The sequence below is a fragment of the Nomascus leucogenys genome, chromosome 4 (genome assembly GCF_006542625.1).
Source record: "Nomascus leucogenys isolate Asia chromosome 4, Asia_NLE_v1, whole genome shotgun sequence".
In the NCBI taxonomy this organism is placed as follows: domain Eukaryota; kingdom Metazoa; phylum Chordata; class Mammalia; order Primates; family Hylobatidae; genus Nomascus; species Nomascus leucogenys.
The window spans coordinates 90234088-90251349 of NC_044384.1; the positions used below are offsets into that span (position 1 = coordinate 90234088).

A 17262-nucleotide genomic window follows, 5' to 3' on the forward strand; every position below is an offset into this window, starting at 1 on the left:
CAGATTTGTCCTGAAACCATGGGGAGCAGAGACAGGGCAGGACAGTGGCCTCTTCTGGAACAGGTGGGCGTCTTGGACGCTTACCTGGGCTCTGAGGACATTGAGAGATGGGGGAGGCTGCAGGCAGTTAGGACTTCCCTGTCCCCTGTCCCTAGGGATGCCATTCCTCCCCCAGTCACAGCCACAAATGTGGCATTCACAGACTCCTGGGGGCACAGGTGTCTCTCTGAGCTGTCACTGCCATGCAGCCTGGGCACAAGATGGAGCCCACCGGGCACGGTGTGGCACAGAAGTGCATCGATGTGCACAGCCAGGAGAATTCCAAAGGACCGCTGTTCCCTATCGATGGACATCATTTATCCCCAAACACCTCAGGAGTTCCTGGAGCAGGAACTCCTGCAAAAGCCAGTTTTGGTGGCCTCCTCTTGTCCAAAGGCATAGCTCAGTGAGCCACCAGGGAGCAGAGGGAAAGGACACTGGTCCTTCCTGCTCTGCAAGGGGAGCTGAGAAATGCAACAGCAGCGCTGGGCCAGGCCCCCACCTGAGAGGCTTCCCTGCCAGCCTGCCCAGCCTTCTGCACGTCCACCAGCACTCAGACGCATTCATTCAACTCAGCCTGACTCAGGGCTGGACTGGCACAGAACCGAGAGCTGGGAGGGCTGGGAGCCTGTACCGCAGGCACTGAGCGTCTCACAGCTGTCTCTTCCCTGGCTCCCAGGCCAGCAGGGATGCGGGGAGGAGAATCCCGGCAACCAAGGGAACTCCAGGAGAATACAGCACCCCAGGGTCAGAATCCCTCCTCTCCTTGAACTTCCCTTAATGCACCTCCCTACATCTGCCCTGAGTGATGAAGCCAGCAAGGCCAGCGGCCTTCATGGGCTCTGTGGATGGCCTGAACCTCCCGTCACTTCCAGGCTGATCTGCCCCAGCTGTGTGACCTTCAGTGAGTCACTTTACCTCTCTGAGCCTTAATTTTCTTATTTGTAAAATAGGTGGTAGAGGGTGGGGGTGGGGCAGATCCCCACCACCTGTGGTTGCTGGGAGAATAATGAGAAAATGCAGATGAGAAGCTCAGTTCCTAGCCCCACTGCAGCTCCGAGGGCAGTCACTGTCTCTACATTGACCATCATCCAGGCTGGACCGGCTGCAGCCAGAACACAGGGCTATGCCGACATCATCTCAACCCCCCTCTCCTGGCTGGGGATGCGATACGGGCGCTTGGAGGAGCTGGATGCATTAGGCCCCGTCAGGACTGAAGGTTAGTCCTAGTGATGAGGTCACAGGTGGCCCCAGTGTCCCCTGGGCTGCATGGATGCTCTTCAGCTGGTGGAGTGGCTGCAGGTCAGGTCAGCCCAGCCCCATGATCAGTCCCCAAGCACCCGGATAGGTTGACTCCAGGAGAAGCAAGGTGAGGCACGTGGGCTTCCTCTCGAGGGGAAAGGGTGGGTCAAAGTCTAGAGGAAAAATCAGATGGACAAGGCTGACAGTAGCTGGGGCAGGGCAGACGGTGAGCCACAGAGCAGGACTCGCAGGGTCTGTTCACAACTGTTATGCGGCTGACACAGCAGCTTCTTAAGTCCAGAACTTAGGAACCAAATGAGGAGTGCATCTTCTCAGGACTTCCACACCCAAGGAGCTTCTGCAAGGAACCCCACAGCCCCACTGTGCATCCTCAACAGCAGCCGGCAGGGGACACCGAGCCTGCCCTACTTGAGAAGTCAGTTAACTTCATCAGAGTTAATCCATCCACTCATCTCTTCTCCGTTATCCATCCAGGCCTCCTTCCATCTGCCCAAATACCTGTTCTTCCATCCATCCACCCACCCACTCATCCACCCACTATTCATCATCCATCCATCCACCCATCCATCCATCTACCCATCCATCCATTCACCATCTACCTATCCATCATACATCCACTCATCCATCATCTATTCATCCATCCATTCAGCCAACATCCATGTACCCATCCATCCACCATTCATTTATCCATCCATCTATCCATCCATCCACCCATCCATTCATCCATCATCTATCCATCCATCATCCATCCATCCATTCATCATCCATCATCCATCTACCCATCTATCCACCATTCATCCATCCATGTACCCATCCATCTTATCATTTTTCTGAACATCTATTCACTCATCTACCCAAAGTTCAGAAAGATCTTGCCTGAAGCCCAGCTGAACACTTACTATCCATCATTGGACAAGTCAGCTACCTCTCAAAGCCTCAACCTCCCTTATCAGAAAAGGGGATGATCAGGAGTAACCGTGATAACGCACTCTGCCAGGTGTTATGCAAACATCAGCACCTTCACACTGCCCTGCTGCAGCTGCAAAGTCGTAACAAAGTGCCTGTCTCACCTCACTGGTCCAGCTGGCACCAGAGTGTGTGTCACTTGACAGAGAAGTCAAAGTGAACACAGCTCCAACCTTGAAGCTCTGTTTCTTGATTCTCTTTGGAGGAATCAGTTCCCTAACCCATCAACCCCAGAGCCTGGGAAACCTTTATCTAAAAACAGGAAAGCCTTATTTCTTCTAGACCAGAGTGGTGTACACGGTTCCAGGCAGTGATTACTGGCAGTGACGTACGGTTCCAGCCAAATTCTCACATGTCTTCTTATTCACTGTTAATTTGAACCTCAAAAAGTCCCACAAAGGCAGAAGATGAAAACCTTTGTCCCCATTTTACAGGTGTGAAAATGGAGGCTCCATAAATGGTGACTTGGGTATGGAAATACAGAGCTGGTCCTCACATCCTAGCTCAGGGTTCCCTGCTCTGTCTGGTGACAGAATGAGGTGAACAAGATCTCACCTGCTACAAGGTGTCTTATCCTTGTGATGTCTCATTTAATGAACTACATCCTCCTGCCAGGCCCCACTCTTCCCACAGCAGCCACAGTCAGCAGCAGAAGCCAGGCCTCTGCAGCCCAGGGAGAAGAGGGCCTGCCCCGCTCAGGAGACATGGCACCTGGGCTACGCTGGGGGTCCCTCCTGCTGTCCTGCCTGCACAGTGAGGACTGGTCTGAAGTTCCTGCACCCCAAACTGTCCATGTTTTCCTTACGTTCCGGCCAAGAACAGTCAGGAGGGATTCTAACCAACTTGTTTTGGTATAAGGGCCAAATCACTGAATTCTTAAAATGAAAAAATTGGTAATCTTCTTGGTGGAGTGACTTGGATCAGTGAGTTGGGCCATTTCCCAGCCAGCCTGGGTGAACAGGAACTGGCCGACATACTGACCTTTCTCCATTCATTCATTCACCAGTCAGTTACACATTCATTCATTCATCTAGCAAGTACTCTGCGGGTGGGCTGTGAGCCCATAGCCATGTGGGTCTGCAGATCCCCGTGAATGGTAGACATGGATGCAGGCCTCAGGGAGCTGATGGTCAACTGGGCAGAAGCACAGGTCAGTGGATGCATTTCCGCCCGTCTGAGGGGTCGGCGCAGAGAACAGGGCCAGGACTTGAGGTCAGGGAGTCCACAGGGCCTCCCCACAAAAGGCTACAAGAGGGGACAGCTGGGTGGTGCAGAGAGAAGGGCAAGGGCACGGGAAAGGCTCTGCAGGGACGTCAGGGAAAAATGGATGCCACACAGCGCAGTGGTACCGGTGAACAAGCACCAGCTCACCCTGGATGCAGCCTCAGGGCTGGACCGGAGCAGACAGAAGGTGGAGGTGGGGAGCCCCACTGAGGGGCCCCTGTGGCCATCCCAGGGGAGCTAGGGGAGCCCCTGACACATAGAATTGTGAGAGAGTTGGAGGTATCAAGAGGCACAATCACCCAGGCCTGGGACCTGCTCAAGGTGGGTAGGTGGGTGTGTCTCACAGGTTACGGCTCACGCAGAAGATGGCAGTAGGGGAATAGAGAAAGCTGTCAGCTCAGGTCTCTGGCACAGAGGGCAGCATAGCAAACGCAGGAGGTCCCAAGCCCTGAGCGTCTGTCAAACGTTACTAAATGTTGTTGGCTGGGCTGACAGTTGTTTTTAAGTTGAAGGCTCAGACCCTGTGTCATCTCCTGTCTGGTCAACATCGCCTCCCTCCCTGGCTTCCCAGGACTGTGAAAGTCAGCCTGCACCCAAGCCCTGTGTGTCTCAGGCCTGAGGGCTTCATGCTGCCTCTGTGATTCTGGTGATGGCATCTCTGAGGATGCACAACAGGGACTTAGGATTATTTGCAATGTCTTACCTTGCTGGCTGCAACGACTGCTTCAGGGACCGACACAGGACACTGGATGCCCCTCTCTCTGGCCCCAGCTCCCTGCCAGACTAACCCCTGGGCACAGGTGAAAGTCAGGCCAGGCATGGTGGCTCACCCCTGTAATCCCAGCACTTTGGCAGGCTGAGGCAGGTGGATCACCTGAAGTCAGGAGTTGGAGACCAGCCTGGTCAACATGGCGAAACCCCATCTCTACTAAAAATACAAAACTTAGCTGGGCATGGTGGAGCATGCCTATAAGCCCAGCTACCTGGGAAGCTGAGACAGGAGAATCGCTTGAACCTGGGAGGTGTAGGTTTCAGTGAGTCAAGATTGTGACACTGCACTCCAACCTGGGAGGGCCCAGCCACCCCCACTTTCTGGGTCAGGATGATGGGGCACAGGAGGGCAAGCAGGAGCTGCAGTCCTGGCACTGACTCGAAGCCACTCTGCGGGCCCCACACCAGCAGCGTCTCTGGGCAGCCAAGGCCCCTTCTGCCCCTTTCACCCGCCTGAAACCCTGAACGCAGCTGCACCTCAGTTCCCATGCTAATTTCAGGAAAACAGAGGCCACTGGGCCAAAGACGGGCTTCCCAGAGCCCCACCGGGTCCTACCGGGGTCCAGACCCTGCCTGTGTGGCCAGGTGGGTGCCGCTGTCTTTCATGCGTGCAATGGATGACACATGGACAGGTCGGCAGCATTCATTTCCACCAAGTGAACTCAAAAGCATGAGTCTTTCTTCCCTGCTGAGCTGACCCCACCCAAGAAACGTTCTTCAAGGAGAGGGTGGTCAGGACGTTCCCTGGTGGGTGAGGCCAGGGCAGCCCTTGGGACTGGCTGCCACTTTGTAGAAATACATCCAGAATTGTTCTGAACCTGGGCAGGCCAACCAGCCCCCTGGCAGCTGGGAGAGACCCAGAAGGAACAGGGACGCCCCCACCCCACGCACTCCCAGAGCAGGGACTCAGGTGTCTCAGGAATGTTCTCAGGACCGTGGTCCAGCAGTGCTAGTGGGCGCCACCAGAGGGCGCCCCCAGGGGCGGAGCTGCACCTGAGGGAGCAGAGAAATGTGCAGGTGCACTGGCTCCTACCCTCCTGGACCAGCATCTTTAGGAGGATGGGAGAAGAAACACACACACACACACACACACACACACACACACACGCACGCACGCACACACACACACACACACACACACACGAACATAATGAGGAGGCGGGGGAGGAAGGAAGAACACAGGCCAAGGGACAGGTGAGCAGGAGAGACTGTGGCAGACGATGGGGGCAGGGACAAGTGTGGGGCGTATTCCTCTCTCTGCCTCAGAGGGACAGCCCTGCCACAGGCTCTGGCTCACCTGGGAGGGACTTGTGCAGTGATGGGCAGCGAGGGACCCTGTGGTGTCTCCACTAATAGCCCTCACCTCCCAGCGGACACTGACCATCCACAGTTCGGCCCCCTCACACCCCTTGCAGCCCCCTTCCTGTTACACCATCACTGCAACACCAGCTCCCAGGCTGGGCCTGGCGAGCTCCTTGGGGCACTCGTCATTGTGCAAGCTGGCTCAGGGCAGCTTCGAACCAGGGTTGGCACCTCCATGCAGGAAGCAGACCCTGCCCACAGCTCTGAGCCCAGGCCAGGAGGCATTAGGTTGCTTGGTGCCAGCAAGAGTCCCGGTGGGGGCCCTGGGGAGGCTGGGAGGCCTCCCCGAACCCCATCAAGGCTGCACTTGAGGGTGTGACCTGAGGCTGGTTCTGACCACACCGCTACACCCACTGCAGTCCTGGCCAAGGTTTCTGGGGCTTTGGGTCAGCGTTTAGGCAAATAGGTCTGGCCCGAGAGGGGTGCTGAGCATGTGCAGGGGGACACAGGGCCTGGCCAGTCACCTCCCTGCCCAGGACAGTCAGCTTCCTCCTACCTGGCCATCTCTGCTTCCCCTGCTTCTTAGCCCATGCAGGCCTCTGCCACCGGGACAATAACACCCGATACCCTCTGCTCCCTGCCCCACAGCAGCCAGCAGGGTCTTTCTACACTGTCCACAATGAGGATGAAGGTGAAGACGACCCTAAGAGTGGCTGACGTTTCTGCAGAACCAAAGACTGTCTATGAGCAGCTCTGGATGTCAGTGCAGGCCAGGTGCTGAAAGCCACTTAATCCACCCAAAACACTCGGGAGGGGGCGAAAGTCATCAGCCCCACTTTACACAGGAGAAAACAGAGGCACAGAACTGGCAAGTGACTTGTCCAAGGTCAGCCGGCGGGTGGGTAGAGCCAGGTAGCCCTGGCGGTGAGCACCGCTTGGGGGATGTTCAGCACCAGTTGCTCAGCATGGGCTGATGGGCAGCTGCTCCAACCTTCAGACAGGAGGAAGTGGGGAGGGCTTTCCCCTCCATGGCAGGGAGAGCACGCTGTCACCTACGCTTCTGATGGTAACCAGAAAGAGCTCTGGGGCACCCAGGGCCCCCAAAGGCTGGGAGCTAGCAGCCTCCCTGAAAGTGGCCTGTCAGTGCCGCAAGGCCAGGGCCTGTTGCCCTAGGAAACAGCTGGTTTTTCAGGAATAGTAAGGCAGGCGTACAAGGCATGGGGCTGAGCTCTGAACTTCGAGGATGAACAAGGAGCAGAGGGGCTCGGCCACCTCCTGGAGCCTCCAAAAAGCCCTGGGTTGGGTTGCACAGTCCTGTGATCCACCATCCAGCATCACCAGGGCTGGCCGAATGAGCATTTCCCTATCTCAATAAAGGCCACTTCAACACTGAGGCCTTGGTCCACAGCCAAGAAGCAGACAGCTCTAGCCAGGCCCCCTCCCCTGGCTGTACCTCGTTTGCAGGACATTCAGACCAAGTGTGCTCAGGGCACCAGGCTTTGCACCCCGGCTGCATCACCTGAATGTCCCTGCGCCCAGCATGGGCCTGGGTAACTGCTCCATAGGCAAATAATGTGCAGTGAACTGGCTCCCTTCTGTGCCCCTCACCGTGCAAAGATGCTTCTGCCCCCCGAATGCATATGGCCCTATGCAGGGACAGAACACAACAGCGGCACCTGCATGCTCCACCCTCATCCCAGGAGACCTCAAAAAGACGCCTGGAGAAGCATGCCTGCCTCCAATTCTCCATCCCACCTGGTCGCCTTGAAGGCAAATGCTCACCACTGCCGTCCCATAGGAGGGGACACCAGTGCCACTGGCAGGTCCTAGTTAGGACACGGGTCTTGAGGGAAGGACCTCTCAGCTCATCAGTGCCCATCCAGAGGGTTCCTCCTGCAGCACAGCTATTGCTACCATTGAGGATGCTGAATCCTGGACAGATGGATATGGACAGGGAGGCTGTGAAGGGGTGGGGAAAGGGAAGAAGATGGGAACAAGGCCAAGAAAGATGGGACTGACGGGTCAGGGCCACCAGGTAAGAGCAGTGCCCCTCAACTCGGGACAGACAGTGGCCCACAGTTAGGGGGACCGGCTGCCCTGATTTTAGCACTAAAAGTCCCGCATCACAGGCAAACCTGAATGGTTGGTCACCAAACCAACGGTTCTGGGTGACGAAGGGGATAGTCTTGGCCAAACTCTGGGTCTTGGGTTAGACATGGACCTGGGCTCTAAGAAACAATGTGGAACGAGCACTGGCTGGACAAGGTGCTGTGTGAGGCAGCCACCCTGAACGCCTTCAGCTGATCTTGAGAAAAACCTGAAGTTGGTCTTTCTGGGACCCTTTTTTAAGATGGAGTCTCGCTCTGTCACTCAGGCCGGAGTGCAGTGTTGCCATCTCAGCTCACTGCAACCTCCGCCTCCCAGGTTAGAGCGATTCTCCTGTCTCAGCCTCCTGAATGGCTGGGATTACAGGCATGCGCCACCACATTCAGCTAATTTTTGTATTTTTAGTAGATGGCGTTTCACCATGTTAGCCAGGCTGGTCTCAAACTCCTGACCTCAAGTGATCTGCCTGCCACGGTCTCCCAAAGTGCTGGGATTACAGGCGTGAGCTACTGCACCTGGCCCCTTGTTTTATAATTGACAAAGATTAGACAGATTGGGTTTTACCTGCCCAAGGTTATGCAGCTATACAATGGTACAGTCCAGAAGCGTGTATGCAGGAGGCCAGGCAATGAGCATTTGAGGCAGGCTGGCCACATGATGATCCCACCCCCCCGCAGCATGCACACAGGCAAATGCACACAGACAAAAAAACCACAAAAATGCATGCACATACATACACAGGCATACACAAACACATACACATATGCACACACACATGTGCATTCTGTCCCCCATTCCCCATACATGAACAGGGAAACAGGGATGGTCAGACCGCAGCTGCAACACACCCAGCTGCTTCTCTCTCTCCCGAGCCACATCTAGTCTGTAGCCAGCTCAAGTCCCTGGCCACGCTGCCTTTGCTGTCTTATTAGATTTTGTACTGGGCGAAGGGAACACACTCTTTTTAAAACTGTAGTCAGAAGTCTTGCTAAGTGTGTGAAGTACAATTGGCTGCCTCAGGGGAGCCCTTTAATTTAGCTTCCCACTGTTCTCAGCACCTGGGTCTTCTCCCTTGGGGTCCTTCCAAGCAGGAATCTAGACCAGAGGCAGCTGGACCTCCTTGTTTGGCTCCAGTGGGAAGCGTCCATGGGCTGAAGGCCAAAGTGTTGAGAGGACGTGGGGTCTGCCAGCTCTAAGAGGGTAAGGCCTCGACCCTGCCTAGGGGCTGGGAGAAGTGGGCTCTCACCGGCACGTTCTCCCCACAAACTCCTTGGCTGTGGCCCCAAAGCCTGGGCTGCTGGTCATAATCAGGGTGATCAGCCCCTCCTGGGACCACGTGAGGCACTGACCCCTCCTCAAACTCACACGGAGCCTGCCAGGTGGAGCCCCTGGGGGCAGGGGTGGTGGCGGTCTTCCTCCCTGACATTCCTGACCTTAGCTGGCAACACAGCGTGACCCAGGCCTGCAAGACTCCCTGCAGCCAGGCTCTGGATCCCGAGTGGCTTTGAGGCCAGGGAGGAAACAGGAAGCATATAGGATGGGGGCGAGGGTCAGGGGCCTCAGCACTGAATGCCGACATCACCAAAAACATGGCAACAGCCGGGGAAGCACAGGTCCAAGGCCCAAACCCGAGGGAGTGCCAAGTCACCAAATGCCAGAGCCAAGGGCCTATGCCGAGTCCTGCCCTTGCTACGTTCTGGCTGCATGACCTCGGGCTCCTTATAGAGGCGTCCTGCAGCAAAGAAGCCAGCACGGTGAACTCCTGGAGCAGCTGTACCCATGAGAACGTGGAGGCATCCGCAGCAACGGCCACTGCCCCTGCGGGTGCAGCTTTCATGGCTGGAACCAACACCAACCCTAGCACCTGGGGCCCCGACAATGAGCTGACCCCTGGGAAGTCTCTTCCTCGCCTGAAAATTCTGGGAGGTGGCGTGAGAAAGGCAGAGACCTGCTTGGGAGTTGGAGCTCTGAGTGCAAATCCAGCTCCCCTGGCTGCTTGGGAGGCAGGAGGGTGGGGAGAGACCCAGGCCTGGAGCTGGACGCCGAATGGGGTGCTGGGCAGGAGACCACAGGCAGTTCCCAAAGTCTGCCCTATGCTGCCCATGTCCTTGTCTAGGAAATGGAACAAGGCACAGGCTTCTGTCACCTGGGGCTGCTTCAGAGACAGACGGACATGCCCTCTGTGCTCCTGCCATGCTGAGCCCAGGCCTGCAAGTGCTCCCCTGTGGGTAGCACTACCTGAGACCGTCCCTGCAGCTGCTGAGACAGCCAGATGCCAGAGCCCTGAGCCGGCCTCTCCGGCCCCCAGCACTCTCCTCTGGGCTGGGTTTCTCCCTGCCACCCGCGTGCGCACCCTCACTTTGGATAAGGTGTGTTTGTAGGCTTGCAAACACGGCCCTCGGGAGGGCACGCACCCCTGACCAGGCTTGCAGCCCTGCCTCTCTCCCTCTTGACATTTCACTTAGGACCAAGAAGTCAGTGCACAAGGAAAGGAAACAGGACCCAAGACTCCAGTAGCATCCCCAGGACGCTCAGCTCAGCCTCCATACCTGCCCCGAGCTGTCATCGTGTGCCTCCATGAGGCTCAGGAAGGTGACCCCAGCCCCCCTGGGGGAGACCGTGCCAGCAGGGACAGTGGGCAAACCTCATGCATGAAAGTTTCCTCAACACCCGGGTTGGAAGAAAATGGGCTTCCTGCTCAACTTCTGGGCCAGCCCCAAGTTGGAGGAGCTGGGACCCCCAGCACGTGGCGGTCTTCCTTCCCTTGGCATCTGCCACTCCTTACCCGACATGCCAGAGAGGCTGCGGCCTCTTGCCGTCCTCGCCTGTGCCGCCCAGCCTGTTGAGCGATGGGGACCGGCTGCGGGGCCCGGGCACATAGCTCCCAATGGTCTTCGCGGCCCCCTCGGGCTTGCTGGGCATCTGCTGCAGCAGCTGCGGTGAGAGGCTGCGGTGCGAGGTGGCCGTGGAGCAGACGGCCCAGTCGGGAGCGCTGGCATTGAGGTTGTTGTCACTGTTGGAGCGCAGCAGGACCCGGGGGGCGGCCAGCGTGTTGGGGGGCCGCCGCCGGCGGTTGGAGTACGCCGGGGCCTCTCGGAAGGGCACTGGGGAGAAGGACAGGGAGACAGGCTGGTGAGTGCATCTGTGTCGCGGTCAGCTGGGTGGGGACCCTAAAGAGGTGCAGGCCTGCGTGCGTCCAAGCCCCCATGCGAGCCCAGCAGAGGGGAGCTGTGAGTTCTGGGCGGAGACCCCAGCTGGACTCCACCAGACCCAGAACTCACCCCTGACACGGAAGCAGAGAGACAGGCTGGGGACGGAGAACGTCTCCATGGCACGGAGCTCAAGCCAGTGCTTCACATGGAAGGGACGTGGGGTCTGAGCTTCCATCTGGCCCAGGAGACGTCCAGCTGGCTTGGGCATGTGTAAGGATGGGCCACCCCATCACACAAAGCAGAGAGGGCACTGAGCTGCCTGCTACAGGGTCCCTCCTCCCCACAACCTAAGTTGGGCCTCTGCGGTGGGCTGAACTGTGTCCCCCAGTACGCGTGTTGATGTCCTAAATCCGTTTTCAAAATGTGCCAATATTTGCAGGTAAGGTCTTTACAGAGATAATCTGGGTGGAGGGGCATTAGTGGGGGCCCTGATCCCATAGGACTGGGGTCCTTATAATAAGAGGCCATGAGGACACAGACACACACAGAGGGATGACCCCGTGAGGACACGGAGGAGGCGGCATCTGCAAGCCACCAAGAGAGGCCTCAGGAGGAACCAGCCCTGCAATGCCCTGATCTCAGACTTGTAGTGCCCAGGACTGGGAGATGTAAATATCTGTTTTTTTGTTGTTGTTGTTGTTGTTGTTTTTGAGACAGAGTCTCGCCCTGTCACCCAGGCTGGAGTGCAGTGGCATGACCTCGGCTCACTGCAGCCTCCACCTCCCAGGCTCAAACACTTCTCCTGCCTCAGGCTCCCAAGTAGCTGGGATTACAGGTGCCCGCCACCACGCCTGCTAATTTTTGTATTTTTAGTAGAGATGAGGTTTCACCATGTTGGCCAGGCTGGTCTCGAACTCCTGATCTTGTGATCTGCCTGCTTCAGCCTTCCAAAGTACAGGAGATTACAGGCATGAGCCACCATGCCCGGCCAATATCTGGGGTTTAAGCCACCTGTCTGTGGTGCTCTGCCATGCAGCCTGAGCCAACCATACAGTCTCTGAGTCTACTGCCTGGATGATTCAATCTCAGTCCTCACTAAGAAGGTGCCTTCCTCCCTCCCATCAAGTGGGGACTGTGTGAGGAGGCAGGGGCTGGGCACCCCTTATCTGGCATCCTACAAAGCTCTAGACAGGGCCAGGCCCTCACTCTCCTCACTCAATGAGACCAGGGGCTCAGAATGACAGCAACAGCTCCTGGGAGCTTTGAGGGGTGGCAGCCACACCGCAGCTGCCTTGGGTCACCCAGAGCTCCAGAGCCTGAGACAGCGAGTGCCCTTTCCAAGACAGAGGACCTCCTGAAAGGCAGCCCTCCAAGCTCTGCAGGAAACAGCAGAAACCACCATCACTGGGGGGCCAAAGGCACAGGCTTCTCCCCGGCCCATGATAATCATGCCTGCAGCAGCTTTTCTCTGGCTACAGGATTCAGCCCTTAGGCTGAAGCCATGCTTGGCTCCAAAGTTTCCACTGCACAGGACCAGGGCCACCATCTGACAAACTGCAAGGCAAGAGAAAACACGTGTCCTCCCTGGGAGTGGGTCTGGGGGGACCTTCATGCCTCAAAAGAACGTCACAAGTAGTTTAGGACACAGGTGGCAGTGACGAAGCTCTTGGGGACATGGATGGAGCTGGCAGAACTCAAGGGGGATAGAGGTGGCACTGGCAGAGCTCATAGGGACAAAGATGGCACTGGCAGAGTTCATGGGGGACAGAGGTGGCACTGGCAGAGTTCATGGGGGACAGGTGGCGCTGGCAGAGTTCATGGGGGACAGGTGGCACTGGCAGAGTTCATGGGGGACAGAGGTGGCGCTGGCAGAGTTCATGGGGGACAGAGGTGGCGCTGGCAGAGTTCATAGGGGACAGAGGTGGCATTGGCACAGCTCCAGGGGGACAGAGGTGGCATTGGCAGAGTTCATGGGGGACAGAGGTGGCGTTGGCAGAGTTCATGAGGGACAGAGGTGGCACTGGCAGAGCTCCCGGGGGACAGAGGTGGCGCTGGCAGAGTTCATGGGGGACAGAGGTGGCACTGGCAGAGTTCATGGGGGACAGAGGTGGCACTGGCAGAGTTCATGGGGGACAGAGGTGGCGCTGGCAGAGCTCCCGGGGACAGAGGTGGCGCTGGCAGAGTTCATGGGGACAGAGGTGGCACTGGCAGAGTTCATGGGGGACAGAGGTGGCACTGGCAGAGTTCCTGGGGGACAGAGGTGGCGCTGGCAGAGTTCCTGGGGGACAGAGGTGGCGTTGGCAGCATTCATGGGGGACAGAGGTGGCGTTGGCAGAGCTCATGGGGGACAGAGGTGGCGCTGGCAGAGCTCATGGGGGACAGAGGTGGCGCTGGCAGAGTTCATGGGGGACAGAGGTGGCGCTGGCAGAGCTCCCGGGGGACAGAGGTGGTGCTGGCAGAGTTCATGGGGGACAGAGGTGGCGCTGGCAGAGCTCCCGGGGGACAGAGGTAGTGCTGGCAGAGTTCATGGGGGACAGAGGTGGCGCTGGCAGAGCTCATGGGGGAAAGAGGTGGCGCTGACAGCGTTCATGGAGGACAGAGGCGGTGCTGGCAGAGTTCATGGGGGACAGAGGTGGTGTTGGCAGAGTTCATGGGGGACAGAGGTGGCTTTGACAGAGTTCATGGGGGACAGAGGTGGCTTTGACAGAGTTCATGGGGGACAGAGGTGGCATTGGCAGAGCTCCCGGGGGACAGAGGTGGCACTGGCAAAGCACATGAGGACAAAGGTGGTGCTGGTAGATTTCACTGAGGACAAAGGTGGCACTAGCAGAACTCACAGGTACAGAGGTGGTATTGACAGCTCCCAAGGACAGAGGTGGTGCTGGCAGCGCTCACAAGGGACAAATGTGGTGCTGGCAGGTTTCACTGAGGACAAAGATGGCATTGGCAGGGCTCACAGGTACAGAGGTGGCATTGATGGAGCTCCTGAGGGCAGAGGAGGTGCTGGCAGAGCTCATGGGGGATGGAGGGTGCTGGCAGAGCTCATGGGAGATAGCTGTGACCCAGCGCACCCTCCCCACCTCCCCAGGACACAGGGCAGCCCTGGAGACAGAGCTAGAGCCAAGCCTGGGGAGCCGCACAGAGCTGCGCAAAGCATCCCGAGGTTGGACACTTGGACTTGACACACTTGGATGTCAGTGCCTGCTGTTGGTAAGAACCTGGAGGTGGTACACTGGGGAGGTCGAGGCCTCACACCTGCTCTGATCTGGTTCCTCTGTGAAGCCTTTCTGTCGCTGAAGATGCCCTGCTAAGCAGCCAGGGCTCCTCACCCAGGACTTTCATCCCACTCCTAATTTCTCAAAGCACATGGATCCATGAACACCACCCAGGCTGGCCAGGGAGAGACAAGGAACGGAAAAAGCTGACGGCACCCTCCGTGGACATCCCTCCTTCCAGAGCCCCTCGAGGGGCTTGGCCTGGGATCCACAGCCACCACCCACGAGAAAAAGCTCAACCCTGGGACAGGTCACCGAGTCTGTGTTTTGTTGGTCTTGAGGGAAAACCACATTGGTGCCCTCCCTCTAGACCGGCAGAGACTAAAAAAAACCTTGTAGATCACTGAGTGTTCGCATGGAGGCTTACAAAGATACGACTGGTCCAGAGGGCTTCCGGGTGATCCGCGAACTGCTTGTCATTGGAGGGGGCTGGGCGGGTGGATTAGAAGACCTTGCAAAGGGCTGATGAGCCCACAGTCTCAGAGAGTGATTATCTTTCATTTACAGAGATTACGTGTTGGAAGACTGTATTGGTGTGAGAGCCAAAATCCCAAACAGACACAGCCAGTAGAAAGCAGCCACAGAGCCCCCAGCTTCCTGGGGCACCCCAGGAGAGGCCAGGGCTCTCCCTACCCACGTGGAGGAGACATCACAGGGCCCCCAGTCACGGAAACGCTGCCTCCCACAGCCGACTGCCTCACGCCCAGCCTCCCCGCCCTGACAATGCAGCCAATTCTCTTTTTCTGACCCTTGTAACTGGGGGAGGTATGCATACCCTTCATAGCGAGTGATGGCATTTGGGGGAGTCCTGGCAGTTGCTAAGATAAACTCATTAGGAAAAAAAAGTCTATAAAAGAACAGAACAGATACAGAATTAACCTAACACCAAAACCCCCAACTGAAATTTTCATGCTGTTCATGGATTATAAAAATTGAAGTCCCAGAAGGTGAATTTTGGTGAATAATGTCAGAAAATGGGCACAGACAAAGGTTGTTATTTATATACATTCCTAAGACTCTGTCAGAAGAGTAGGGACTTAGAGGGGGGAAGAATTCACATGGGGAGGCCACCCTTGGAGGATTAAGGAATAAAAGAGCTGGGACATTTTCAAATACATTTTTACTCTGTAGACCAGGCAAGTTGCTCAAATGAAATCTCACCGGTGACATCAGTGCGAACATTTTAATGAAAATTACCTCGCTTAATTACCAAGATTCATATTAAATTAGTTTCCTGAGTACTGAAATTTCTTTGGTGTTTATTGTGCAACGAGCTGGGGCTGGGAAGTACCTTCCTCATTGCTTTAAAGTCACATCTTTATATGATATCTGATTTCCTAAAATGAGAGCTCTCTGACAAAACTCTCTAACTGGAACCATCCATGGAAATGATGATTTTTTTGTGAAAAGGGTTAAAAATAACTGTTTTCTGTCTGAAAATGATTAATATTCCACCCAACTGTTTCCTTCTTTTAGGCAATCTGCACATTCTAAGTAGGTGGATATTTTCTTAGCTGGCTTACATGCATTTATTTATACATTTTTTTCCCCACAATAAAAATTACACAAGGTATGACAAAGAGCGTGTGCACTTTTAAAGTTGGCCACGCTCCCTTCCCATCCACTCCATGTAACTGCAACCCAGGGATGGGAGAGCCGGGAGCGGCTCCGAAGGTAGCCACCCATTTGGTGCAGCCAGCCATGTGCCCCGACCTGCCTTGGCCAGTGCCTAGCAGCCCTCTGGTCACTAAGGACTACAGTCAAAACTTCCTTTATTTTCCCTAGGACTTAGTTCCTAACATGCTCCATGGCACAGTCCCCACGGATGGCCATTCCGGAACGCAATCCCACAAGGGCTGAAGGTTTGAAAGCAGCACACGATAAGGCGAGACACCTTCCACCGTGTTATATTCCGGACCAACTCAAACCAAACCGTATCCCAAACCAAAGTCATTATCCCCTGACATGCCAGAGATTAACAACTGGCAATTTGAGGAGGAACTGCAGTCCTCCCTCTCCCCTACCCCAAGAATCAGTAAGCAGCTGCTAATTTCCATGCACCCGGCTCCCAACAGCTTTTTCCTTACCTTCCTTCTTGGTGAAGGCATTTAACAAAGACTTCATTTTCCCTCTGACTTTGGCAGCGGTCCGCTCATTATATAACCTTCCTGGATGGGAGGAAGGACAGGCGTGCAGCCCGGCCCCTCGGTGCTAGAGCAGCTGGGACCCGGGGAGAGGTGGCGGGTGTCTGGGCACGGTGCACTTCCGAGCATAGCTGGGCATGCCAGACCCAGCGTGCTGGTGACAAAGCCCACCCCATATTCTGTCTGTCAGCTGGGAACCAACTGCACGTAGACGGGCTGCTCTCAAACACGGCTACCTCTCGCGGCGCGCGTCATGTGAGCCGGGCTACTCTGCTTTTGTGCTCAGGGCATTGAGAAAGAGGCACCGCGGAGGGTTAACGCGGATCAGGCGTCCTCGAGCTGGCAGCTGGGAGACGCCGGGAGGCATGAGTGAGCTCGAGCCCCAGTTATCCAAGGAAACTCGGGCTGGTGCTGGGCGCTCCATGCGCCTGTGCCTAAATATAATGCACTGTGCTTTTCTATTTTTTTAAAAAAAATTTTTTTAAAGAAAAAGCCAAGTTTGTTTGTCAGCTAGCAGATGTGGTAAGACAGACAAGGGGGAGGGAAGCGTACAAGTACCAGATAAGCTTCACACCAGACCCACGTTCCCTGGGCAGACATGGCCAGCATTCTGGAATTTCTGAACACGACCTATATTTCTGTTCAAAAGAATCAGACACAAGTGCCCATGACTTCTCTGGCTCCCCACCCATCGAGGTAATTACCCTGGAAAAAACAGGACTCCACCCCCTCCCACTTTTTTTTTTTTTTTTTTTTTTTAAAGAGAGAGATAAAAAGACAATTAAACTGAGACCCTGCCAAGGATGGCCCCGATTCCAGGCAGCTGATAAAAGCGAGCTCTTCAGGGTCACTTTAGGCATTTCCTCGGCATTTCCAACCCAACAGAAAAAGAGAAAAGAGGAAAGCTGCCGCTTGGAAGCCCTACATGGAGAAAGTCAGATTTATAAAGCAAACACAGAGAAGTGGATGCAGGCTGGTGCCCTGTGGCAGGTGGACAGAGAGTTATTTCTACACCAGGAG

At 55.9% G+C, this 17262-nt stretch overlaps 1 protein-coding gene across 4 annotated transcripts in view; it reads right to left on the bottom strand.

Moving 5' to 3' along the window:
* SHANK2 (SH3 and multiple ankyrin repeat domains 2) overlaps window positions 1–17262 on the bottom strand; it is a 683630-nt gene that overhangs the window by 340911 nt on the left and 325457 nt on the right. For all 4 annotated transcript variants that reach the window (XM_030811436.1, XM_030811433.1, XM_030811432.1 and 1 more), the window contains exon 12: window positions 10457–10775. In XM_030811436.1, the coding sequence (XP_030667296.1) occupies window positions 10457–10775 (319 nt within the window). The remainder of the gene's footprint in view (window positions 1–10456; window positions 10776–17262) is intronic.